At 36.0% G+C, this 27,856-nt stretch overlaps 2 protein-coding genes across 3 annotated transcripts; both read left to right on the top strand.

Annotated features, from left to right (window-relative positions):
* The first annotated feature begins 6,350 nt into the window (after nucleotides 1-6,350).
* LOC120095566 (olfactory receptor 5AC1-like) lies at nucleotides 6,351-7,271 on the top strand. The gene has a single exon (XM_039088738.1). The coding sequence runs from the start codon at nucleotides 6,351-6,353 to the stop codon at nucleotides 7,269-7,271; it is 921 nt and encodes a 306-aa protein (XP_038944666.1).
* Nucleotides 7,272-10,644: 3,373 nt separating this feature from the next.
* Or5h27 (olfactory receptor family 5 subfamily H member 27) lies at nucleotides 10,645-16,417 on the top strand. 2 transcript variants are annotated; one of them, XM_039088201.1, is made up of 2 exons: nucleotides 10,645-10,652; nucleotides 15,481-16,417. In XM_039088201.1, exons 1-2 carry the CDS (start codon nucleotides 10,645-10,647, stop codon nucleotides 16,415-16,417), a joined length of 945 nt encoding a protein of 314 aa, XP_038944129.1. The 2 variants fall into 2 exon arrangements, with proteins under 2 accessions (XP_038944129.1, NP_001001353.1); NM_001001353.1 differs by lacking the exon at nucleotides 10,645-10,652 and having other exon boundaries at nucleotides 15,488-16,417.
* Nucleotides 16,418-27,856: the final 11,439 nt, after the last annotated feature.

Raw genomic sequence — 27,856 nt, 5'->3', positions numbered from 1 at the left:
CCTGTGGGCCTGTGTCTTGAGTTCACCAGACAGGTCACTTGCAGCAGAACAGTTGGTCTTACCTGTGGTCCCGAGGCTCAAGTTCGCTCGTGGGGTGCTGCCCACGTGCTCTCTGCAGCGGCAGCAACCAGGAAGGTATGCGCCGCCCCTTCCGGGAGCTTCAGTGCACCAGGGTTCCAGATGGCCTTTGGTGTTTTCCTCTGGCGTCTGAGATGTGTGTGCAGAGAGCAGTCTCTTCTGGTTTCCCAGGCTTGTCTGCCTCTGTGAATGTTTAGCTCTCCCTCCCACAGGATTTGGGTGCAGAGAACTGTTTATCCGGTCTGTTTCCTTCAGGTTCAGGTGGTGTCTCAGGCAGGGGTCCTGCCGCTCCTGGGCCCTCCCCCATGGGAGCCCAGAGGCCTTAAACAGTTTCTTCTTGGGCCAGGCATGTGGGCAGGGGTGGGCAGTGTTGGTGGTCTCTTCCGCTCTGCAGCCTCAGGAGTGCCCACCTGACCAGGCGGTTGGGTCTCTCTCTCAGGGGGTCTGGGAGCAGAGAGCTGCTGCAGGCCGGGATCCACGGGTGTGGGACTTCCGGTCGTATTTTTTTAATTGCTAATAAGCACCACTATCTAAAGAGTCCATTTAAAGTCTTCCCCATAAGAACTATAGAGACCACAAGTTGAGCACATTGAAAAAGTTTGTATCTCAGAAATGTGTAGTTGATATTTTCATACAAACTCATGGATGATCTGTCTCTCAGACAGGACAGCTTTTGTGAGAGCAATTTCCACATTATCCTCATTGTTATTTCAGTTTAACATATGTACAATAATAAAGGCCAAGAATGTCAGGGTTGGATAGTTATGAATGCAAGATGCTGGCCTGCTGGTTGTTCCTGCCTTGCCAATTTTACTACTTTAATGAGAAACTTTACTATAATGATTGATACAAAAGACATATATGCCTACTAAGTGTGGGAAATAAATTATTTTTACATGTATCATGAAAAATAATAAAAAATGTTTAACTTTATCTTCAAGGATGACAGTTTACTCTTCTGTTCTTGGCAACAGGCTACACTTATTCTATTTCTTTGATAATGGAATCTTTAATGTCTGGATTTTCATACTAATGCCTCATCCATTATAATGACAATATCCTATTTTTTTTTCTTAAAAAGTACTTTACAAAGTTATGTAAAGGACATATGACCAGTAGGAAGTAAGGTAAGCGTGAACAAATTATGTACTGGTCCTGTGCATTTAAAACATGGCAACGTTAAAAACTTTTAAAAGTTATTTGTGTGTATACAAAGAGCAACTACAGCAAGAATTTCTAGATAGAAAAGATTATTACCAGTGGCTATAATGATAAGATTTCGAATGCAGTAAGGGATTTTGCTGATCTTGCAAAGTGGCAGAAGGAGATCCTTTTCTAAAAGCTATGACCTCACTAGCCCTGGAAAGCTGGCTAGGTCTTATCCTTATAACCAGGGAGAAGTCAATCTACCACCCTTTATCAAAGAAGTTTCTGTTTAATGCAGATGGAGACCATCACAGAAAACCCCATGGACACAGCAGAAAGACCAAGTGATCCTGGGGGACCCAGCACCAATTGAAGCATCTATAGCACAGCTCCTGATCTACAGTGCAGGGAACATTGCAGAGGACAGGGCAGAAAGACAGCCAGAACACGAGATACTCTGCTGTGAGAGTGTCTCTCCTACGAAAATCCACATAAACAAGACAGGAACAGACGAAATATAAGTTGACATGTTAGCATGGAAGGGGAAAAATCTCACAGGGTTCCACCCCTAGACAAAGAACTATAATCAACTAATGACTGTTGAAAGAAAAATTAGTCTCTCTCCCTCTCCCTCTCTCCCTCTCTTCCTTTCTCTCTCTCTCTCTCTCTCTCTCTCTCTCTCTCTCTCTCTCTCTCTCTCTCTCCCTCTCCCTCTTTCTCTCCCTCCTTCTCTCTCTGTATATTTATAGATATATATGTGCATACAAACAATTATACACACATATGTATATAACAATAATAAAGGCTATCAACTTCTATTATCATTTCTGTAAGAATACTTAAATTTTATTAGATTGCTTTGAAATCTGTAAATTTTTGCCTGCTTCCTTCCCCTTATTCTCCTCTTTGCAGTCTTTTACTCAAGTACAGTTCCTATTTTTTGAACCTTTCTGTCTTAAACCAATGCTTCCCTTGTCTGCTGTTCTTGCTCCTATCCAATGAAAGGGTATGGCGTCCTCCAAGATTCATGGATCATTTCCGGAAAGACTCAAATTTTCCTGTCCTGCTATGTGAAGTTTCCTATTTTGCTTAACTATTGAAAGTAAAGATGTCAGCTGGAGCACCACACATCTCTCCTGATAGCTGTTATTCAATGTTCTCCATCAATTACCTGATGATTTCAGCAAACTATTGTATGTCTTCTGTCCTCTTTCTCTTCTCTTCCATTATTCATGCTTTCAAGGAAAAGTTTTAGAACTTTTAAGTCAATTATAGAGATAGAAAAATATTTGTTTACTAAAAATTAATTAAAAAATTGAGGTCTTGTTGAAGATAGAAATAAAGGCATTGAGGTGAAATGAGGGTCAATGATAGTTCCCTGGTTTGTTTGAGTAATACATTTTTGGTGATTTTGTTTGCTAAGGTAGCAAAATCCAAAAGAATGGCAATTTGGGGACTATAATCAAGACATATCATAGTCTTAGATTTGAGCATGTGACACATAAGACACATTCAGTATTTCTAAGTAGAAACCAATTATTTTAGTTAAGTTGTGAAATATTAAAAGGAATTAGATCGTGTATACTTTTCACTTTTTTGGTTAGAGTTACTGCAAGATTTATATTTTTTGAGGATATTTTGAAAAGTGTCATTTGCCTGATTCTTTTCTCAGTCCATTTGCCATCTGTATCCTGAAGACAACTGTTTTTTGTGTGCCAATTTTGTATTCAGATCTTTACTGAAAGCATTGATCAGCTGGAGGAGTACCCTGGTGGAATTTATAAGGCCACTTATGTTTACAATCATATCTGCTACAAATAAAGACAGCCTGATTTCTCTCCTTCTGATTTGTACCCTTTGAACTTCAGGTATCTCATTGCTCTAGTTAAAACGTCAGATGCTATGTTGAGTGGATATGGAGAAAGTGAACAACCATTTCTTTGATTGCTATTTTTTCTAAGTTTAGTGGAATTGTTTTAAGTTTCTCTGCATTTAAGCTAATGTTGGATATGCATTTGCTTTAAACTGCCTTTACTTTGTTGAGGTATGTTTCTTGTATCCCTAATTCTCCAGGTCTTTTATCATAAAGAGGTGTTGGATTTTGTTAAAGTCATTTTCTGTATCTAATGAAGTTATCATGCTTTTCTTTTTTCTTTCAGTCCATTCCTGTGGTAGACTGCATTTATTGATTTTTGGATAGTGAACCATGCTGGAATGAAGCCTACTTGATCATAGTGGATGATCTTTGTGATGTGATGTGTTCTTGGATTCATATTACAAGCTGTTTATTGAAAATGTTTGTGTCTCTGTTCATAATGGAAACCAGTCTGTAATTCTTTCTTTCTTGGGCCTCTATGTAGTGTAAGTATCAGGGTAACTGTGGCCTTGTAAAAAGAATTGGGAAATTTTCTTCAAGAGAGTCTCAAGAAGGAAACAAATGGCTCATAAGGGTAGGTCTCATGCCTAGCAGCAGATGGCCGATACGAAATAAACTCAATGGCACCTTTGGAAATTCTTTGTCTCATAATGCTGAGTCGGGATTTTTTTCTAAATTCTATTTTTTAAACTTACAAATCATTTACATGAATATTATAGTTGTTACTTTTATGATTTATGAGCATTCTGTGTATACATATGTGGTTGTGTTTGTGCTTGTGTGTTCCTTATGCTTTTTTATTTTTTTACTCTTTTGCTTCTTTTGTTTTATCCTCTTACAAATCATTTTGTTTTATCTTACTGTATTTTATTTGACTATTGTTCATTTTATGCTTCCTTGTTTTCTAAGGAGAGACAGAAAGAATGTGGATCTGAATGACAGGTGAGTTGGGGAAGAACTAGGAGTATTGGGAGCAGGTGGTACTATAATCAGAATGTATCATAAGAAAAAAATAATAGGGGCTGGGGATTTAGCTCAGTGGTTAGAGTGCTTACCTAGGAAGCGCAAGGCCCTGGGTTCGGTCCCCAGCTCCGAAAAAAAGAACCAAAAAAAAAGAAAAAATAATAAAGTTTTTAAAAACTGCAAACAAAATTTTAAAAAGGAAGCTTATTATTAGCTTAATTCCCTGATGTTTGTAAACAGAACACACTATGGAACTAGTTATTGATAGCTTGGTGATTAGCTCACAATGCCCAGAATAACATTGACTTCACCCTCCTGGGGAATCTCTAGTAAGCATTAAGGGAATTTGGAAGTGATAAAGAGTCATTTTGAAATAAAAATAAGAAATGTTGTTTCCTTATAGTCTGGAGTTCCATACAATAATACTGCTTCTTTCTGTACATTTTGAGTTTCTTCATGAAAATTATCAGTGTTCCAGTTTTCTACTGTTTTAAAGGATTTAGGTGAGAGCGAAAAGATTTGCATGATTCTGTTTCAGTTTGCAATGTGTTTGGAGATAACAGATTACATAAACATGCACGTAAAATACTAAATATTCTTAAAGAAAATATAAATATTTATTAACACCCACATGAACAGATTGATAGACATTCATTGTTTATGAACGTATGAAAATTGTCAGAATGTTTAAATGTAAAGTTACAGTAATATAGAATAAATGAGCGATTAGAACACTTCAACATATTCAATTTTTATGCAAGATTTTCCTAACTGAAATACAATCAGATGCCCAAATACTATATATTTTATTTTTAAAATGAGAAATCTGTTTTTAGTATATGTGGGGGAGGCAATAAACATTCTTTAATTTCATAAATAATGAGATTATGGGAAGTTAATGAATGTGATGACAATAAGTTCCCTTATAACTCTCATATAACACAGACTCTTACACTTATGAAGAGTAAACATTGGAAAACAGTATTATTGCACAATTCGTATCCTGCTAGTAGGGATATTCTTTCTTTGGTTGTTGGAGTTAATAAAGAAAATTGAATTAGTTAATTCAGGACAAAAAAATCTCTTATAATTTTCAGATTAAACATTTAACAATTAATGAAGAGCAGAGGCCATGACTTTGAAAGAACAAGGTGGGATATATGGAAGGATTTAGAGAGAAGAGCAGGAAGAAAGAATTACTGTGATTATATTATAATCTGAAAAATAAAAGGAGTAATAATAACAATATGGGTTTGTTCAATAATGATTTTTTCAGTATAATTTACAGTTAAAGATTTTGAAATTCATTCATTCTTTTTGAATTTTCAATAAAAATAAACTGACATCTGAAAACTGGTTACTTATGGTGATTTTTAACTTTCAGAAAAGTAGCATTTACTTATATTTTAAAATTGCTTAAGGCCTGTTTTTATATTATTTTCTCATGATAAAATATTTTATGTTCCTTAAACTTCAGTAATATGATTCTATAAATAAGGAAATAAGCACATGTAGAAATAACAGTAACATATATGCAGCCCAGCCATAAGGTGACGGAAGCAGGGGGATCACTGTGTGTTCAAGACTAATTTAATCTACAAAGAAAGTTTCAGGCCACCAAAGAAAGACCTTATATCAAGAAGGGGGAAAAAATTAAGAAAACCCTGAGTTCCTTCAGATATTATTGGTCATGAATAAACCCTTGATTTATGGAAATAGTAAAATTTGCGTTCATAATGGTGACAAAAACATACAGGAATAAGTGGAATATTACTGTATAGAAATTCCAAAAATCTCTTTAAAATTGTACAGCATTTGAATTCTAAAAAGATACTATAAAAGAGAATTTTTATATCCTCATCAGACTGAAAATAATCTTTCATAAATTATCCCTATTGGATGAATTATTCTGAGGACATGCAGTGTACATAAAAGTAGATGTAATGAGGACCGAACATATTGTATATAGTAATATGTCCCTAACATATATACTATATATAGTATATAAATAAGACTAAATAAGTAAACAAAAAAAAGAGGTTGTAGATCTGAGAGAGAGCAAGGAAAGATACATAGGAGGTTTCAAATGAGGGGAAATTTGGTATTTACATTTTAATTAAAATAATGAATTTTGAAAAGTAGACAAATAAGGACAAAAATGGATAAACATTAATGAAATGAAATCTCCCCTCAGGAACTCAGCAGCAGCACAAGCCATGACAATTGAATCCTTTCTCTGTGACTGTTCCTTCCTTGCCCTTTCATTCTAGGATTGTTTGGGACAGACATGACAGGAGAAAACCAGACTGTGGTGGCAGAATTTGTTCTCACGGGACTCACTGAGAGTCCCGAGCTGCAGATTCCACTCTTCCTGATTTTCTTCATCATCTACCTCATCACCATGGTGGGCAACCTTGGCCTGATCGCTCTCATCTGGAAGGACCCTCACCTCCATACTCCCATGTACTTACTTCTGGGAAGCTTAGCTTTTGCAGATGCATGTGCTTCATCCTCTGTGACTCCCAAGATGCTTGTCAATATTTTATCTAAGGATCACAAAATATTGTTGGTTGAGTGCTTCACCCAGTTTTATTTCTTTGGTTCCAGTGCAACGACAGAATGCTTCCTACTGTCAGTGATGGCCTATGACCGCTATGTGGCCATATGCAACCCTTTGCTTTATCCAGTGATGATGTCCAATAGCCTCTGTATGCATTTTATACATGTTTCTTATACTGTAGGGTTTCTACACTCAGCAATTCATGTGGGTTTGTTAGTGAGATTACATTTTTGCAAATCCAACATCATAGACTATTTCTACTGTGAAATTTTGCAATTATTCAAAATTTCCTGCACCGATGCTTCAGTCAATGTCCTTCTGGTTTTAATATTTTCAGCTTTCATACAAGGTTTTACGTTTATGACTATTATCGTCTCCTACTTCTCTGTCCTTTTTGCCATCCTGAAAACAAAGTCTGAGAAAGGCAGAAGCAAGGCTTTTTCCACCTGCAGTGCCCACCTGCTCTCTGTGTCTTTGTTCTATGGCACACTTTTCCTTATGTACGTGCGTCCCGGGTCTGGATCAGGTGAACATAAGGACAGGATGTATTCTTTATTTTACACAATAATTATTCCCTTTCTAAATCCTTTTATCTACAGCCTGAGGAACAAAGAGGTAACAGCTGCCCTGAGAAGAAAAATGAAATAAATAGTTTCCAGATAATTGTCAGGCCATTTCTTCCTTCTTAAAGTGGGGCGGGCAATCTCTAGAATTATGGATTGGAATCTGTTATTCCAGGTTACCAGACGCTCATGAGCTCCCTTTGAAGGCAATGGCACCTAGAATTAGTGCCTCCTGAAACTCTGTGCTCATTCGCTTCTGAGAATTTGGATCCTACAGACTAAATGTCTCCTTGGAAATTCCATATTTATGGGGATTAATTGAACATACTACTTAATAATTAGTGAGAAATTATTAATAAAAGATGGTCCCAATTGAGGCATGAATACAAAGTTCTTTTTTGAATGACCCTAGCCCAGAATGTTAATGTAGCTTTTTTAGATTTTCGACATTTGTATAATAATAAAAATAATTCTGAATCTCTATCTCTTAATACAATATATTCCAAAGAAATGTAGAATATTTGGACAAATGTTGGGACAGTTGGAAACAATATTGGAGTATCTTAGAAAGATAAATGGAATCTGGAATGAGTATAAAAGGGTAGAGTATTAAAATAAATGATTACTTATGCATATAACTCAATATATATTTATATTAATATTACAAGTAGTGATGTATTCAAGAATTTATAAATTTTATATTTTGCTATAGTAAAATAAATGTCAGAAATTGGTCTTTGTGGTTGCCATTGCTGCTGATAACAATATTTGAATGGAAGGTAAGGGGAGAAGGAACATATATGAGCTATAGGATTCCTAGGCTGATATGTGGCCATGAATTCCCTTTCAACTAGTGGTTTATAGTCTAGTCTCACAATATTATATTGTATTCATATTACATAGAATTAGATAAATCAACTCAGAACAATATAATCATATTCCTCACTCAATCTGACTTTCCCAGCACATTTACTAAGAAAAATAATCATACAAAGGAGATTAAAGTTTTCTAAATGTGAGCATTTATAAGACAATTTAGTTATTATTGATTCAATAATTCTAAGAACTTTGTCATATAATTTAGCTAAATATTTAGGTATGTATTAAACAAATATCTTTTATCACAAATGTCCTGCTAAAAATGTTTTTTAGAGAAGTATAGCTTCCATTGTATAACTTTTAGATTCTTGAAATTAGGTTTCCAATAAAAAAGAAAACATTCTTCTAAAATACTGCCTGTGACAATATTTTATTTTATTGTCTTTTGCATTGAATTTGCACTTGAAGGAAACCTTCACAATATTATATAAGCATGTGATTTATTTTACAAATATTAAAGTAAAATTTTCTGTAACATGTTTATTTTTATTCCTAGCAAAATTTTTGTACATTTTTACCACTGGTATTTTCAGGGTATTGCCATAAATACCTTCAGTTACATATAAACTCACAAAACATTTATTTTTTCATGTGTATGATATACACTTATATACTCTTTTTTGTTACTATAGTCATGCAACTAATATGTAATTTTTCCTGTCTTATTTTTAATAAGACACTAGACTATCTTGAATGGAAAATACTTAACAGTTTCTTTTAATTGAAGAAAATAACATTTGGATATTCACAACCTCTACACAAGATAGTCCTTAGTGCCGGAATGTTCTTGAAGTGGAAATCTTAATGGATCTACTATTCCACTTAATAGTCAAGGTTTTCTACTTAATGGAAATCTTCATGGATCTATTATTCCACCTAGTAGTCAAGGTTTTCTACTTTTAAAGCCTGTAGTTTATGAAATATTGACTTACTGACAAATGCAAGCATGTTAAGTACTCCTGAATACAAGGTGAGTGTTAAGCTGCCTTAAGTGAGAGTTTGTCAGTCCCTGGTTCTGATCTTCCTTGTGCTCATTCAATAGGGAATTCAAGGTCTCTACAGTGTTTCTGTTTCATTCATTTGACACTCTTGCTTACAATGGAATAAAACTGGGTAAAATTCTTCACTAAATAAGCACTATGTGATTCCTTTATGTCTCGTTTGATTATCTTACTATACTTACATAACTAGTGTAAGAATGAGAACAGGTATTTTTATAATGATCCCAGAATGGTTTGATGTCGAGAGAAATTATCAGTAAGAATTCTTATGTATAGAACTTAGACAATACAACTACAAATAAGAAGGGAGGAAGAAGGGAAGAAGTGAGAAGAAAAAAAGAAGAGAAAATAGAAGAGACTGCTCTTTGCTTGTATTAAACCAACACCTTTAATGCATTCCTCACAAAATTTCCTTGAAATTTTATAAGTATATAATATATTTACTACATTTTTTTTCATTCGGATAATTGAAGTTTGAATGGTACATGTGTAGGCCAAGTGCAGGTGTTGTATCACAGAGGTAGAGCTTCTGCTTTTAATTGTTTCACTATGAACACTTCACGTAGTCTGTTTAGGGAGCCATTTACTTTATAAAACCCAGTATTTTATAATTTGATAAGTACTTGCACAGAAATTAAATTGAGAATTTTCAATTAAATACTAGGTTCAGATTAGATGGTGGCAAGAGAGCAAACACCAAAAAATTACTGGTTGATAATGAGAAATATTGGGCTGGCTAGTGAAATCACCTGGATGCTAGTCATTGTACTTCTTGAAGAGTTAACATGATAGCATACAGGTGGCTACAGCTGAGACAACTACCGAACACATCCAGCTTCTAGTCAACAATATGACAGTCATTATTTCAAACAGTTGTTTGAAAAATAACCAGGATCTAATTACTAACTCAAATAAGAGCCGCCATTAAAAGTTTATGTTGCTGGGCTTACACTTGTTTGGAGGTGAAATATTGTAACAAGACATAATATCATATTGCCTAGTATATAGGCATGAAAGACATAAAAGCAACCACATGTGGATACTTTTCACGTAATGCATGATTGTTAGATTTTATTTACTCCCTACACCTTCATTGGACTGGGAGGGAAATTAAATCTAGAGTGTAAAAAATCAATCAATAAATAAATTTATTTTTAAAAAGCTGCAAGTGATAAAAGCCAAATAACATATACAGGCCAACCTATTAGGATTACACTAGATATCTCAACAAAGTTTTCATCTTTGTCAGGATCTTACTATGTAGATTAGGTTAGCCATGAACTTACCATGCCTGGCACAGACTCTACTTTCTTTTATTAACTTGAGTATTTCTTATTTACATTTCGAGTGTTATTCCCTTTCCCGGTTTCCGGGCCAACATCCCCCTAGCCCCTCCTCCTCCCCTTCTTTATGGTGTCCCCCTCCCCATCCTCCCCCCATTGCCGCCCTCCCCCCAACAATCACGTTCACTGGGGGTTCACAGACTCTACTTTCTTATGTTACTTTTCTACTTACTTCTATGTCACTTTCAAAATTACAAAAATCTGCATAATGGGTCAACCTGTAGTCCAGAAAAACATGTCAAAGTAGGAAACAAACAACCCAGACGTTCAGTGTACTTTTAGCTGCATTTTGTTATTCAGGTATCACATGTAGATGCCACAAATAAACAAATGAAGCTGTGTTCCTGAATGCGTGTATGTTCCTGAATAGTGTTATCCAAGCTCCTGTGTGTCAGAACTCCTCCGGAGCCTCCTTCTAATTGCATTGCCATAGTTGCTGACAATGCTTTCAAATTCTCTATAAATTGATATCTCCCACCTCCTTGGCCACATCTGCTTCCCCATCCCCATGCTTCTTTCTCTGGAGGCAATCCACACTTAACAATTTTTGTGTTTACTTTTCTCCTATTGCCTTCCAATATTTCTCATCAGTTTTAGCTTAGGTTGGAGAACCTCAGTGCTGTGTATGCCTTTGCTAGCTTCACCTTTCAGCAGCATAGCAGACCTTTGCAGATTGAATGCCGAAGAAAATATGCATCAGGACTTCTTAACATGTTCTATTTCTGACTCTTATGGGATGAGGAATGTTGGTAGGAACAAAAACAAAATGTCTTTCAACTTTATAACTAAATCATTATGTTTCTGTAAGAGTAGAAACTACGCATGCACGGTACGAACATCACAATTCAATCACATTCAATAATCTGGATCTAAATGAAGCTGTTTTCACAATGAGTTTATTGGTTTTGCTTGTCAAGTTGAATGTATACTTTGTAAAACAATCATTTCCTTTACTTTTTTGACACTATAATTACATCATTTCTTCCTTTCATTTCCTCTCTCCAAAGCCTCCCATGTACCCTGGCACGTTCTCTTTCAAACTCATAGCCTCTTTTTAAAATTGTTTGTCTATATACACAGTCCTAAATACATAAGTACATTCTGCTTTCTCTGCATAACGTTACTTGTCTGTATGCTTTTAGCAATGACCATTTGGTCTTGGATACCCAGTGTGTGCTTCCCTGGTGAGAACTATTTCTGCCACTCTCACATTCCTTGGTTGTCTATAGTTCTACTTTGGGGTTCAATATGCAGACCTCCATGAAATTCCACTGCAACTTAGCAGCACTGACAGAAGGACCTGAGGTTCACTACTTGTTTGAGGTAAAAAAAAATACTTTTCTTGTTGTTATGAATACTTTTTCACTTGCAAACTATGTCATAATCCCACAGGGGCTCAAACCCCATAGTCTAAACAACTGGGCTTTAGATCTCTGGCCATAAGTCAATTTTTAAATTTAAGTCAGACAAAAGTCTCCTGGTCAAAGGCCTCAGAGTGTGAAATTTCATATGTACAGTTTGTTTAAGCCTATCAATATTGCCATTTTGGAACAGTATATCAAACAATAGGAAACAGCACTGTGGGAAACAACAGTATAAAGAACTGGATATCTACTAGTATGAACTGTGTGATACCCTTAGAGACCAATTTGGACTTCTTACAGACGTCCAAATCCACAGTGCCCAGTAGAACACCATCACGTGGTCCTCCAGAGAACTCGGGGCTATTGGGAATTTTAGTTTTCTAGCCCTTCTTCTTCTGGAAAAACTACTGCAGGGACAAAATTGGTGGGGCTTTTTTTGTTGTTATTGTGGTTGAGGGGAAATTCATATAAACAAAGTTGCCTGTGCTTGGGCAATGAGACTTCCAAATGTGTTACCAGCAAAAGAATTTCTAGGTATGGTAACTGCCTTCTGTGCTCCAATCTGCTTGAGAAAACCCAGTCTTTCTGAAGATCATAATAATGTTTATGGAGATGTGGATACAAAACTGTTTTGCATCATGCACTGTCCTTTCCCTAGAGAATTAAGAAGGTTATTAAATAATAATCTTTATATTAGTCTTATATTTGGTTTTGGGTCCCTATACAGTTTGGTATAAAGGAAGGCAGCAGCAGCACCAAATTGTATAACTTAACTTCATGGCTAAATATGAATAAGTAAAATAGCTTGGACTCTTCTCTCAAATGTTCTCTTTCAATTTTTAAACTAACCATTGATCTTTAGTTCCCATGAATGAAAGATCCACGTAATAATGATTGCCAAATAAGCAATGTTTCTGATGATTTCTAGTATAAGGATGGACTGTGTTCTGTTTAATCACATTCTCCAACTAAATCTTTTAAGGTGAGTAATGAAAGTATTTATTCCCCCTTTAGGCAATTCACAGACTTTACATTATATATGAATATATACATGGCAGAGAAATTGTGTGGAATATATTTCATGAAGTCTTGTTTTTGAAATGTGTAGACAGACAGACAGATAGATAGATAGATAGATAGATAGATAGATAGATAGATAGATAGATAGATAATATAGGAGAGAGAAAGAGAAAGAGAGAAAGAGAGAGAAAGAAAGAGAGAGAAAGAGAAAGAGAGAGAGAAAAAGAGAGAGAGAAACATAAAAAATACACAGGAAATACTTTTTTCCTACACTTTTTTATTTAATTATGACCCATAGGTCAAGCTATTTAAGAGTTTGGTTTTCTTTGCTCTAATTGAAATTGTAGAGAAGAAAATCTATACAAGCTTTTCTAAAAATTTTGTGATGTATGTCTTCTCAAATAAAATTTCAAATTGAAACATCATAAAACTTATAGATAAATGTTTTTCTAATTCTTTTAATTTTATCAGAAAAGTGCATGTAAACACAGGAAGAAATTTTAGTCAGTGACTCTATATGTATTTATATATGAACAACACAAACATAATGAACTATTAATAATTATGTTTTACAAAATATGTTCTGTAGGAAAATGTTTTTATTGAATATTTTTATTTGCATTTCAAATGTTATTCCCTTTCCTGGCTTCCCCTTCTTCTATAAGGGTGTTTTAACTTGTACAAAACAAAGACAAGCATCTCTGTAGGACAATGTGGAGTACTTTTGGAGTATTCTAAGACTGATGCTGGTGGCTCTTGTGTTAGATCTACTGTCAGCTACTTGAGGAAGCTCCCACCTGATTTTCCAGTGGCTGACCAGTCTGCATTCACAGCAGCAATGATCTACCTTCCCTATTCTTACCAGCATGTGTGTCACTTGTTTTATTGATCTTGTTTTTTCTAACTAGGGTAAGATGAACTCTAAAGTAGTTTTGATTTTCATTGCCATTATAGGTAAGGACCTTGATCATTTTAAAAAGTATTTCTCAGGCATTTGTGGGTTTGGTTTTTTTGTTGTTGTTGTTGAGAATTCTGTTTTGTTTCATGCCCCATATTAAAGCGCGTGCGCGTGCGCACACACATATACACACACACACACACACACACACAAAGATCTATTGGTTTTCTTGATGCTTACTTTTTGAAGTATTCTGTATATTCTAGATGCTAATCGTCTGTCAGAATTTTTTCTACTCTCTAGGTTTCCTCTTTACTCATGTGATGGTGTTCTTTGTTAAAAATTTCAGTATTGGCTATAGCACATAAACACCAAGGCTAAGATAAACTTTAATTCCAAGTGTCTGAAACTTGCCCTTCTTTGATACTTGCTCTCTCTGATTTGTCCTCCTTTCCCCACAGTTGTGCCCCTCATCTGATTCATACTCTTCTTGTTTCTCTCCATTCAATTCTCCTTTACCTACCTGAAATGACCCTTCCTAGTCTTTCTATGAATTTTCTCTTCTCATTACCTTTTTCTCCCCAGGCTGTTGCTTGTCCCTCTGCAAACTGTTTCTCAGCATAGCCTTAAGGGGATAAATGCCATCTGTCCTATAGTTTCTAGAATATTCCACATTATTTCTGCTCTTTAATTTCTTCTCTGTGTGTTTTTTTACCCCTCTTTCCTCCTGGTGTTCTTTTATATCACCTCTATGATATGAACACTGTTTTGCCTCAGCAGTTACAAACCTTGTAACTTTTAGTACTCAAACATCCCAGTCACTCATTCATATTCTTTATTTTGGCTCCTGGCACTGGGCCAGGGAGTTACATATACTTATGGTTAAACCTGAGGTGACCCATAAAACTAAATTAATACCTCCAGTGTGGTTTGTGATAAAAAACAAATAGAGTAGTGTACCTAAATGCTCAAGCTAAGTTCTCCACATTCTACACACTTACCAAAGCTTTGATTCTTATTTTTTTAAACATATAACTTATGACTTAAAACAATACATAGTATGAACTCTACATTAAAAATAATTACTAATTTATCTCTTTGCCATCATAATACGTTCCAATGGTATTTTATACATACAGGTTAGCTTTTCATGAATTTCTAAGCCATCTGGAACTTTAAAGGGTAGATCATTGTTTATAAACTACTCAGTTTCTGTAGTTACAGTTCACAATCAACATTTTGCACAAATGTTTCCAGATAACTCTGATCTAAAATCTGCTTCAGGGGCTCCTTATAGGGCTTTCTAATATTGTTGAATACACTTTTCTCATACTAGAACTCCATTTTGTTGCTACTATATAAATAATTAAAATTAGTTTTGAGATATTTTCTCCTACCATTATCCTACTATGTTTCCATTATATCAAGCAAATATATTCTAGTTGACTAAAACCATACAACTCTACTCACTTTATAATTCATGTGGTTTAAACATCTTCACAGTAACATTGAGTCTATGATGCAGCTACAGAATTTTCCTAGCAAACCTATGTTTTAAAACATATCATATTTTGTTAAAGCTACTGATATTTACATGTTAAGATTATATCAATGATTTCAAATTATTTCTTAAATTTCAAGGAGAGTTTCTATTTCTTATAGTCAAAGACCAAAATTCAAAGGTCATTCTCATAAACATATTGTATTTCAAATCCACCACCAAATTTCACTTTACAACTTACTAAATATACTCTAACATTTGCTGCCTTTCATTTAAGGGACATCTAAGTGAAGACATGGGAACAGAAAATGCAACACTGCTGACAGAATTTGTTCTCACAGGACTCAGTCACCAACCGTCATGGAAAATCTCCCCGTTCCTGCTGTTCTTGTCCATCTATCTTATCACCATTGTGGGGAATCTTGGTCTAATTATTCTCATCTGGAATGACCCTTGCCTTCAAATCCCCATGTACTTATTTCTTGGATGTTTAGCGCTTGTTGATACTTGGTTATCAACCACGGTGACACCAAAGATGTTCCTCACGTTCATAGATAAGAGTAAACTGATCTCTCTTTCTGAATGCATGATACAGTTCTTTTCTTTTGTGATGTGTGCAACCATGGAGTGTTTTCTCTTAGCAGCAATGGCCTATGATCGCTATGCAGCCATATGCAAACCTTTACTGTACCCAGTGATCATGACAAATAGACTGTGTGTGCGTCTGCTCATCTTGACCTTTATAACTGGAATTCTTCATGCTTCAATTCAAGAAGGCATGTTGTTCAGATTAACCTTCTGTAATTTGAATGTAATACATCATTTTTACTGTGATGTTATGCCGCTGTTAAAGATTTCCTGTACCGACCCTTCTCTTAATTACCTAATTGTTTTTATTTTCTCTGGCTCAATTCAAGTTTTCACTATTTCAACTGTTCTAGGCTCTTACACACTTGTTATGTTTACAATCTTAAGAAAGAGATCTTCCAAAGGTGTAAAGAAAGCCTTCTCCACATGTGGAGCCCATCTCCTCTCTGTGTGCTTATATTATGGCTCTCTTCTCTTCATGTATCTGCTTCCTGCATCCCAAAAAGCACAGGATGAAGACATGATGGACTCTGTATTCTACACTGTCATAATCCCTGTGATGAATCCAATCATCTATAGTCTGAGAAACAAGCAAATCAAGGACTCACTGGAAAAATTCTTAAAGAGAAATGTTTAGGTCTCATGTTGCTGTAGTCTCTTTGTCAAAATATCACAAATGTGTGCTGGCTTAATGTACCTTATTCTGTTCATGGCGTAAAGTATTTTCCAATTGCCCCTGTTATAGCATTTTAATGAACTAATATGAAATGCACAATTCTTTAAAATATTTCCATGTGTATATTCAATCCTACAAAGTCATGTAATCATATATTATATTATGATACAAAAAATATAGCAGCATATCAAACTGCTTTCTATGTTCTGTGATGTGACTTCTGCGGATGTAGGAAAGTTGGCCCTCTGAAAAAGACTTCAGTGTGGTAGTTAATTTTTCAGCTTGGAGACTCATATCACCTTTACTTGTTTTGAAGTACAGTTTTGTGTTTTAATGGCAGACAAAAGCATCTCTCATAAGACTAGGAATATGAAATATTAACAAATATAAATTGTATTTATTATTAATATTTAATAGTTATTAACTTAGATGCTTTGTAAAGATTCATTATTTTTCTTTCTTTGTGTATATTTTTATATATATGTTTCAGGTTTCTACTTTTAGAAGAATATTGCCAAAATTATCTTACTCTTTATTAAAGGAAGACAAAAAATTTTGAGTTTTTTGGAGAGAACTTGGAGGAAGGGAGAGTGGGGAGGGGAATTGGGGATTTGATATCAAGTGTGGGGAAAGACTGGTATTCAGGATCAGGAGTTGGGAAAAACAAGAGTTATGGCTAGATGGCCATAAAAGGGAATGGAAATTTGTGACTGACATGGGTGAGGAAGTAGGAGGAATCATCAGGGTGAGACAGTCACCTGGGATAAGGCATTCACACAAGAATCAATAGGGATGACCTTAGCTGTGACTCATTCCATTAGGGATATGGAACCTGAAGAGGCCAGCACTTGGAGCCAGACAGGAACCCCAGTACAGTGATAAAGACAACAACCTACCCACAAAACTTCCAATCCAAAATTTTTTCTGTCTACAGAAATGAAGGCACAGACAATAAAGCAGAAACTGATGGAATGGCCAACCAATAAGCAGCCCAACTTGAGACCAATGTCATGGGTCAGCACCAATCCTTACTACTATTAATGATATTGTTATGCTTGCAGACAGGAGCATCTTATCATCTGATAGGTTTCACCCAGCAGCAGACTCAGAAACAGATACCCACAGCCAAACAGTGGACAGAACTTAGAGACCCTTATGGAAGGACAGGAGGAAGGATTGCAGTCCCCAGAGGGAATAAATTCCACCAGATGACCAACAGAGTCAACTAACCTTGTTACCTTGAGGCTCTCAGAATCTGAACCGCCAACAAAATAACATACATGGGCTGGACCTAGGCCTCTGTGCACATATATAGCAAATACATAGCTTTGTCTTCATGTGGGTCCCAAGCAAATGAAATGAGGACTATTTCAAAAGCTGTTACCTGTGTACGGTTTATGTTCTACTAGTTGGGCTGCCTTGTCTGGCCTCAGTAAGAGAGGAGGTGCTTATCTTCTCATTGACCTTAAGTGTCAGGATCTGGATGATACCCAAGGAGTCCCTACCAGCTCAGAGGAGAAGGGAGAAGGAGGGAGGATTGTGGGAGAAAAAATAGGGAGGGGATGACCAGGATGGGGAAGTAAGTGGGATGTAAAGTGAATAAGAACAAAAAATTACATTAAATTATTAAAAGATTCTTTTGCTGATGGGTTCACTCACAGCAATAGAAAACCAAGTAAGATATACAGAGATAATAATCAGTTTGTGTTGCTTCCTAGCTCTGGCAGAATAGTGTTGACTATGTTTTCAGGGATACGTCAAGAGCTCTTTAAAGGGTATCACTGATTTATTTCATTGGTTGGTTGAGTCTTGAAAAACAGGCTTTAAATATTTAGTGGGAATTAAAATCACCAAGACAGCTTTTGAAAATGTAACCTAACTTGTTATTTCTTGATATTTTCTAATACAGTGATGTTAATAAAGTATGATAAGGATCATATTCAGAAAATTACTGCTCTAAAATAATGTTTTGTAAAAATTCTATATGAAGTATATCTATGTAAGACAAAGTGAAGTGCTACAGACTGAACATTAATTATTTAAATGTGAATAAGGCAGTAGTAAGATGTATAACATCTGTTTCCCCAGCCCATACTTAGTGAGAAAGATAAATCATCCAGAAAATTACCTTGTTTCAAAGCTTGAAGTACAAATGGTATTTGTTAATTTCTCTCTGGATCTGATGTTGAAAGTAATAATATCTAGTCAAATCTTATGGCGTTATTTAAGTTTAGTTAGTGTGAGGGCTTACATTAATTACAAAAATATTATTTATCAAGATAAGCCCATTCTGGACTATAGTTCTCAAAGTTTATGTATAATAAATCTCTTTGCTCAAAAATATTGGTTTTACTTCTTTGATAATGTTGATTTCGTGTGAAATTTATTTGAAGGCAATAACTTGCAATTATGTAATGATATTTCCTTCTTTTATTGAGAAAAAAATTTATCAAATATGAAGTGAGTGCTATATTAATTATTGTTATAAAAACTTACAAGTTCCATATTTGCTCTCTACTTCCTAGCTAAAAATTTGAACTCCATGCTTAATTCAAATTTCACATAGTATAATAACCAATGATGCTACCTATTCTGAATCTGAAGGCCTGGAATTGACGTGTACCTGCAACATGAATAACAATGATTGAGTTTTGTGAAAAATTAACTCAACTTTTCTCTAAGTTTCATTTTATCAAGAACCTAAGTTAATGTAATGATCTCCCCACATATTAGAAGCAAGTCAAATAACTAATTTATTCTACCAATCTGAATAGTCAACACCCTCGACAAAGAAATCCAGACAAACCTAGAAATGATGTTTTATTAGATACCCTAGGCACCAGTCAAGAGGACACAAAAAATTACCTATGCTTCACACCATACTGCTGCTTCCTTAGGATGCTACCATTTGGTGCACACTAAGTTCCCATAGCTTTTTGCCACAGACTTTCTCAACTTTTTCTTTGACAATCTGCATTCTTTCTCATTCTCAACTGATTTCAGAAACACTATCTACTCGGGGCAACATAGCCCCCACACTTACCTAGGACACCGACCCAACAAAGACAAGACCAGACATTAATACTAAGAAATCCCTAAAACATCATATTAGATGCCTAGCTCCAAGAACACAACACAGACATGAGCAATATGCCTTGACCAGAACCCAGAATTCCTATTACAGTAAGCCATGAGAAATACAGTAAATCTAAAGCACATGTTATGAATTTAAAAATAACAACTATGTATATGTTTAAGAACCTTGATGATGTTATGGATAAATCATTTAATGGAGACACTGAAGAAACAAAGAAGCATATTAATAAGATAATAAAAAGTGTTCAAAGTATGAAAGTACTAATAGACCCACCAAAGAAAACCCAAACTTAAATAAAACTGGAAATGAAAAATGTAGAAAGTTAAACAAAAACCTCAGAGGTAAGCCTTGCTAACCTTTACCAGAGGCCGAGTCAAAAATCTCAGGTGTTGAAGACAAGGTAGAAGAATTGGATAGTTCCAAGAAAATTTTAAACCAAAGCAACAACAACAAGCAGACACAGAACTTCCAGGAAATCAGGTATGTCATGAGAAGACCAAATCTACGCCAAGAATAGGGATAAAGAAGCCTGCAACTCAAAGGCACAGAAAATATTAACAAAATCATAAAAGAAAATATTTTCCAATTTGAAGAAGGAAGTGCTTATCAAAATACAAGAAGGATGTAAATGAAGAATATTAAAAGCTGCATAGAAAAAGACAAAGTCACATATAAAGACTGGCCTATTAGAATCAAATCTGACTTTTCAATGAAAGGTCTAAAAGCCAGGAGAAGATGTATAGATGTTTTAATTTTTTAATAATTTATTAGATATATTTCTTTTCTTACATTTCAAATGTTATTCCCCTTCCAAGTTTCCTGTTCATAAGCCCCCATTCCCTCCCCTCCCTCAAATGGGTATTCCCCCTATACATGCCTCTTATTGCCCACCCATATTACCCTGCACTGGGGGGTCCAACCTTGGCAAAACCAAGGGCTTCCCCTTCCCCTGGTGCACCAACAAGGCTATTCTCTGCTACATATGCAGTTGGGGTCCTGGGTCAGTCCATGTATAGTTTTTCGGTAGTGGTTTAGTCCCTGGAAGCTCTGGTTGGTTGGCATTGTTGTTTTTATGGAGTTGGAAGTCTTTCAACTCTTTCAATATTTCCTCTAATTCCCATCAAGGCAGTCCTGTTCTCAGTTCGGTGCTTTGCTGCTAGCATTGACCTCTGTATTGGACATGCTCTGTATATGTCTTTCAGGAGAGATCTATATCTGGTCCCTTTCAGCATGCATTTTATAGCTTCATCAATCTTATCTAGTTTTGGTGGCTGTATACATATGGGCCACTTGTGGGGCAGGCTCTGAATAGCTGTGCCTGGAGTCGCTGCTCTAAACTTCGCTTCCATATCCCCTCCTATGGATATTTTTTCTCCTTTTAAGAAGGAGTGGGAGCATTTGCATTTTGGTCATCCTTCTTCTTGAGCTTCCTATGGTCTGTGGATTGCATCTCGGGTAATTCAAACTTTTTAGCTAATATCCACTTATCAATGAGTACATACCAAGTATGTTTTTCTGTGATTAGGTAAACTCAATCAGGATCATATTTTCTAGTTCATTCCATTTGCCTATGAATTTCATGAAATCACTGTTTTTGATAGCTGAGTAGTACTCCATGGTGTAGATGTACCACATTTTTTAATCCATTTCTCTGTTGAAGGGCATCTGGTTCTTTCCAGCTTCTGGTTATTATAAATAAGGCTGTTATGAACATAGTGGAGCATGTGTCTTTGTTGTATGTTGGAGCATCTTTTGGGTATATGCTCAGTAGAGGTATAGCAGGGTCCTCAGGTAGTGGAATGTCTAATTTTCTGAACCTCCAGACTCATTTCCAGAGTGGTTGTACCAGTTTGCAATCCCACCAACAATGGAGGAGTGTTCCTCTTTCTCCACATCCTCGCCAGCATCTGCTGTCACCTGAGTTTTTGATCTTAGCCATTCTGACTGGTGTAAGGTAGAATCTCAGGGTTGTTTTTATTTGCATTTCCCTGATGACTAAAGATGTTGAACATTTCTCTAGGTGCTTTTTGGCAATTCAATAATCCTCAGATGAGAATGTTTTATTTATCTCTGTATCACCTTTTTAATAGTGTTATTTGGCTGTCTAGAGTCTAACTTCTTGAGCTCTTTGTATATTTTGGATATTAGCTCTCTATCAGATGTATGATTGGTAAAGATCTTTTCCCAATCTGTTGGTTGCCGTTTTGTCCTAACCACAGTGTCCTTTGCCTTACAGAAGCTTTGCAGTTTTATGAGATCCCATTTGTCGATTCTTGATCTTAGAGCATAAGCCATTGGTGTTTTGTTCAGGAAATTTTCCCCAGTGCACATGTGTTCGAGACTCTTCCCCACTTTTTATTCTATTAATTTGGGTGTATCTGGTTTGATGTGGAGGTCCTTGATCCACTTGGACTTAAGCTTTGTACATGGTGATAAGAATGGATCGATCTGCATTCTTCCACATGCTGACCGCCAGTTGAACCAGCACCACACATGAGAAGATAAAAGAAATAATCCCAAATGAGCAAATCAAAGGATGGGGAAGAACCACGCCATAACAACAAGGTAGGAAGAATCAGTAAACATTGCTCATCAATATTAATAGTATCAACCAACTGCCAATAAAATGACACAGACAAACAGATTAGATTAGGAAAAAGGTATCTGGATCTAAACCTGTCCCACAGCTCCCTACACCCAAATCTAGTGGGGGAGAGAGCCAAACTCCCAGAAGTGCGGACATTCCTGAGAACTCAGGGGAGACTGCCACTTCTGCCCACTTCTGCTAACATTCCTGGGTCAAGACAAACTTGCATAGTGGCCTCTGGATACAGGAATATAGAAACAGTCAGCAACAGGAACCTGCGGGTTTCTGCCTGCACCCAGAACTGAACTGAACTGGTGGTCCCACAGCTCCCTAGACCCAAATCACATGAGGGAGAGAAGTTCAGACAATCCTGTAAAGTCAAAGGAAGAAACTACTTTCTGCCAACATTCCTGACCCAAGAGGAAATCTACGACCATCTGTGACCTATGGCCAGAGGAACCTAGGACCAGTCAGCAGCAAGACCCTTCAGGTTTTTGCCTGAGCCAAGACCTGAAAGCCAGCAGTCAGGAGCACCTACATACTTGAGAGCAGAGGTAAGACCAAATCTTCTGCACCAAGCAACATGCCTGGAGGCTTCAGGTCACACAAACGCAAGAGCAGCTCTGTTCCCAGATCTGACTGAAACAAAACAGGTCTACAGGAGTGCTGACACACATGCTGATAGGAGGGCCAAGCCACTGTTAGAGACAACAAGACAACCTAACACCAGAGACAACCTGATTGCAAGAGGCAAGTGCAGGAACCTAAGCAACAGAAATCAAGACTAATTGGCATAATCAGAGCCCAGTTCTTACACCGAAGCAAATACTGGCTATCTAAACACACCAGAAAAGCAAAATTTGGATTTAAAAGCACATTTTATGATGATGATGGAGGACCTTAAGAAGGACATAAATAACGCCTTTAAAGAAATAAAGGACAACACAATTAAAAAATGTAGACGCCCTTAAAGAATTACAGGAAAACACAACCAAACAGTTGAAGGATTGAACAAAATCATTCAGGATATAAAAATGGAAATAGAAACAATAAAGAAAGCAGAAAGGGAGACAACCCTGAAGATAGAAAACCTAGGTAACAGATCAGGAGCCATAGATGCAAACATCAACAAAATACAACAGATGGAGACAGAGAGAATCTCAGGGCAGAAGATATCATAGACAATATTGGCAAAACCATCAAAGATAATGTAAAACAAAAAAGTTTCTAGCCAACACATACAGGAAATCCAGGACACAATGAGAAGATCAACCCTAAGGATAATAGGTATAGAAGAGAGTGAAAACTCCCAACTTAATGGACCAGTAATTATCTTCAACACAATTATAGAAGAAATTTCCCTAACCTAAAGAAAGAAATACTGGCAAACATAAAAGAAGCCTACAGAACTCCAAATAGATTGAACCAGAAAATAAATTCTTCCCATCACATAATAGTCATAACACCAAATGCACAAAACAATGAAAGAATATTAAAAGCAGTAAGGGAAAAGAGGGAAGTAACATATAAAGACAGCCCTATCAGAATTACACCAGACTTGTCAACAGAGACCATGAAAGCCAGAAGATCGTGGGCAGATGTCATACAGACCCAAAGGGAAAACAAATGCCAGCCCAGGCTACTATATCCAGCAAAACTCTCAATAAACATAGATGGAGAAACCAAGATATTCCATGACAAAACCAAATTTACACAGTATATTTCTATAAATTCAGCCCTACAAAGAATAATAGATGGAAAACTCTAAAACAAGGAGGGAAAATACACCCTATAAAAAGCAAGAAAGTAATCTCCTTACAACAAAACCAAAAGAAGAGAGACACACAAAGATAATACCACCTCTAATAACAAAAATAACAGAAAGCAGCAATCACTATTCCTTAATATCCTGTAACATCAATGGACTCAATTTCCCAATAAAAAGACACAGACTAATATACTGGATACATAAAGAGTACCCAGCATTTTGCTGCATACAGGGAAACACCGCAGAGACAAAGACAGAAACTACCTCAGAGTAAAAGGCTGGAAAACAACTTTCCCAGAAAAGGTCTGAAGAAACAAGCTGGAATAGCCATTCTAATATCAAATAAAATCAACTTTCTACCAAAAGTTATCAAAAAAGGTAAGAAGGATGCTTCACATTCATCAAAGATAAAATTCACCAAGATAAATTCTCAAACCTAAATATCTATGCTACATATGCAAGAGCAACTACATTCATAAAAGAAACCTTACTAAAGCTCAAAGCACACATTACACAACACTATTATCAATGGACAGATCATAGAAATAGAAATTAAACAGAGACATAGAGAAACTAACAGAAGTTATGAACCAAATGGACTTAACAGATATTTATAGAACATTTCATCCTTAAACAAAATAATATACCTTCTTCTCAGCACCTAATGGTACATTCTCCAAATTGACAATATAATCAGTCACAAAACAGTCCTCAACAAATAAAAGAGGATTGAAATGATCCCATGCATCCTATCAGAGCACCATGAACTGACACTGGTCATCAAGAACCACAAGAACAACAGAAAACCCACATATACATGGAAGTTGAACAACACTGTACTCAATGATAACTTGTTCAAGGAACACATGAAGAAAGAAATTAAAGACTTTAGAATATAATGAAAATGAAGGCACAATATATCCAAATTTATGGGACACAATGAAAGCAGTGCTAAGAGGAAAACTCGTGGCTCTGAGTGACCCCAAAAAGAAGCAGGAGCAAGCATATATCAGCAGCTTGACAGCACATCTAAAAGCTCTAGAACAATAAGAAGTAAATACACCCAAGAGGAGTAGAAGGCAGGAAATAATTAAACTCAGGGATGAAATCAACCACGTAGACACAAAAAGGACTATACAAGGAATAAAAAAAAACCAGGAACTGGTTCTTTGAGAAAATCAGCAACATAGATATACCCTTAGCCAGACTAACCAGAGGGCACACAGAGGGTATCCAAATTAAGAAAATTAGAAATGAAAAAGGAGACATTATGTCAGAGTCTAAGAAAATTCAAAAAATCATCAGATCTTCCTACAAAAGCCTATATTCAAGAAAAATGGAAAATCTGGATGAAATGGACAATTTTCTAGACAAATACCAGCTACCAAAGTTAAATCAGTATCAGATAAACTATCTAAACAATCACATAACTCATAAAGAATTAGAAGCAGTTATTAAAAGTCTCCAAACCAAAAAGAGTCCAGGACCAGATGGGTTTCATGCAGAATTCTATCAGATCTTCATAGAAGACCTCATACCGATACTGTCCCAACTATTCCACAAAATAGAAACAGAAGGAACATTACACAATTCCTTATATAAAGCCACAATTATATTTATAACTAAACCACACAAAGACCCAACAAAGAAAGAGTATTTCAGACCAATTTCTCTTATGAATATCGTTGCAAAAAATCTTCAATAAAACTCTCACAAACCGAATCCAAGAACATATCAAATGGATCATCCACCATGATCAAGTAAGTTTCATCAAAGGGATGCAGGGATGGTTCAATATATGGAAATCCATCAACATAATTCACTAAATAAACAAACTGAAAGAAAAAACCAAATGATCATTTCATTAGATGCTGAGAAAGCATTTGAAAACCTTTAATACCCCTTCATGATAAAAGTCCTGGAAAGGTCAGTAATTCAAGGCCCATACCAAAACATGGTAAAAAGCAATATACAGCAAACCAGTAGCCAACATCAAACTAAATGGAGAGAGACTTGAAGCAATCCCACTAAAATCAGGGACTAGACAAGACTGACCACTCAGTCCCTACCTATTCAACATAGTACTAGAAGTCCTAGCCATAGCAATCAGACAACAAAAGGAGGTCAAAGAGATACAAATTGGAAAGGAAGAAGACAAAATATCACTATTTGCAGATGAAATGATAGGATACTTAAGTGACCACAAAAACTCCACTAAAGAAGTCTTATACCTGAGAAACAATTTCAGCAATATGGCTGTATTTACAATTAACTCAAACAAATGAGTAGCCTTCCTCTACTCAAAGGATAAACATGCTGAAAAGAAATTAGGGAAAGGACACCCCTCACAATAGTACCAAATAATATAAAATACCTCCATGTGACTCTATTGAAGCAAGTGAAAGATCTGTATGACAAGATCTTCAAGTCTCTGAAGAAAGAAATTGAAGATCTCAGAAGACAGAAAGAACTTCCATGCTCATGGATTGACAGGATTAATAGAGTAAAAATGGCCATTTTGCCAAAAGCAGTATACAGGTTCAATGCAACCCACATTAAAATTCCAACTCAATTCTTCATAGAATTAGAAAGAGTAATAGGCTAACTCATTTGGAATATGGAAAAAAAGAGGAAAGCAAAAACTATTCTCAAGAATAGAAGAACTTCTGGAGGAACCACCATCCCTGACCTCAAGCAGTATTACAGAGCAATAGTGATAAAAAAAAACTGTATGGTATTGGTACAGGACAGGCAGGTAGACCAGTGGAATAGAATCAAAGACACAGAAATGAACCCACACACATATGGTCACTTGATCTTTGACAAAGGAGCTAAAATGATCCCAAAAAAGTGATAGCATTTTCATCAAATGGTGCTGGCTCAACTGGAGGTCAGCATGTAGAAGAATGCAAATCTATCCATTCTTATCACCCTGTACAAAGTTTAAGTTCAAGTAGATCAAGGCCCTCCAAATAAAACCAGATACACTCAAACTAATAGAAGAAAAAGTGGAGAAGAGACTCAATCACATGGGCACTAAGGAAAATTTCCTGAACAAAACACCAATAGTTTATGCTCTAAGATCAAGAATCGACAAATGGGACCTAATAAAACTGCAAAGCTTCTACTGTAAGGCAAAGGACACTGTCATTAGGAAAAAATGACAAACAATAGATTGGGAAAATATCTTTACCAGTCTTATATCCAGTAGAGGACTAATATCCAAAATATACAAAGAATTCAAGAAGTTAGACTCCAGACAGCCAAATAACTATTTAAAATGGGATACAGAGTAAAGCAAAGAATTATCAGCTGAGGAATATTTAAATAGCTAAGAATGGGCTGGAGAGATGGCTCAGCCGTTAAAAAGGCTAGGCTCACAACCAAATATATAAATAGCTAAGAAGTACCTAGAGAAATGTTCAACATCCTTAGTTATCAGGGAAATGTTATTCAAAACAACCTTGAGATTCCACCTCACACCAGTCAGAATGGCTAAGATCAAAAACTCAGGTGAGAACAGATGCTGGCAAGGATGTGGACAAAGAAGAACACTCCTCCATTGTTGGTGGGATTGCAAACTGGTGCAATCCCTCTGGAAATTGGTCTGGAGGTTCCTCAGAAAATTGTACATTGTACTATCTGAGGACCCAGCTATACCTATCCTGGGCATATACCCAAAAGATTCTCCAACATACAACAAAGACACATGCTCCACTGTGTTCATAACAGCTTTATTTATAATAGCCCGAAGTTGGAAAAACCCAGATGCCCTTCAACAGAGGAATAGATACAGAAAATGTGGTATATCTACATAATGGAGTACTACTCACCTATCAAAATCAATGACTTCATGAAATTCATAGGCAAATGGATGGAACTAGAAAATATCATACTGAGTGAGGTATCCCAATCACAGAAAATCACACGTGGTATGCACTCACTGAG

This window comes from Rattus norvegicus, chromosome 11 (assembly GCF_036323735.1).
Source record: "Rattus norvegicus strain BN/NHsdMcwi chromosome 11, GRCr8, whole genome shotgun sequence".
NCBI classification, from domain to species: Eukaryota; Metazoa; Chordata; class Mammalia; order Rodentia; family Muridae; genus Rattus; species Rattus norvegicus.
The sequence above is the reverse complement of the archived record's forward strand: the minus strand, read 5'-3'. Positions and strand labels throughout refer to the sequence as shown.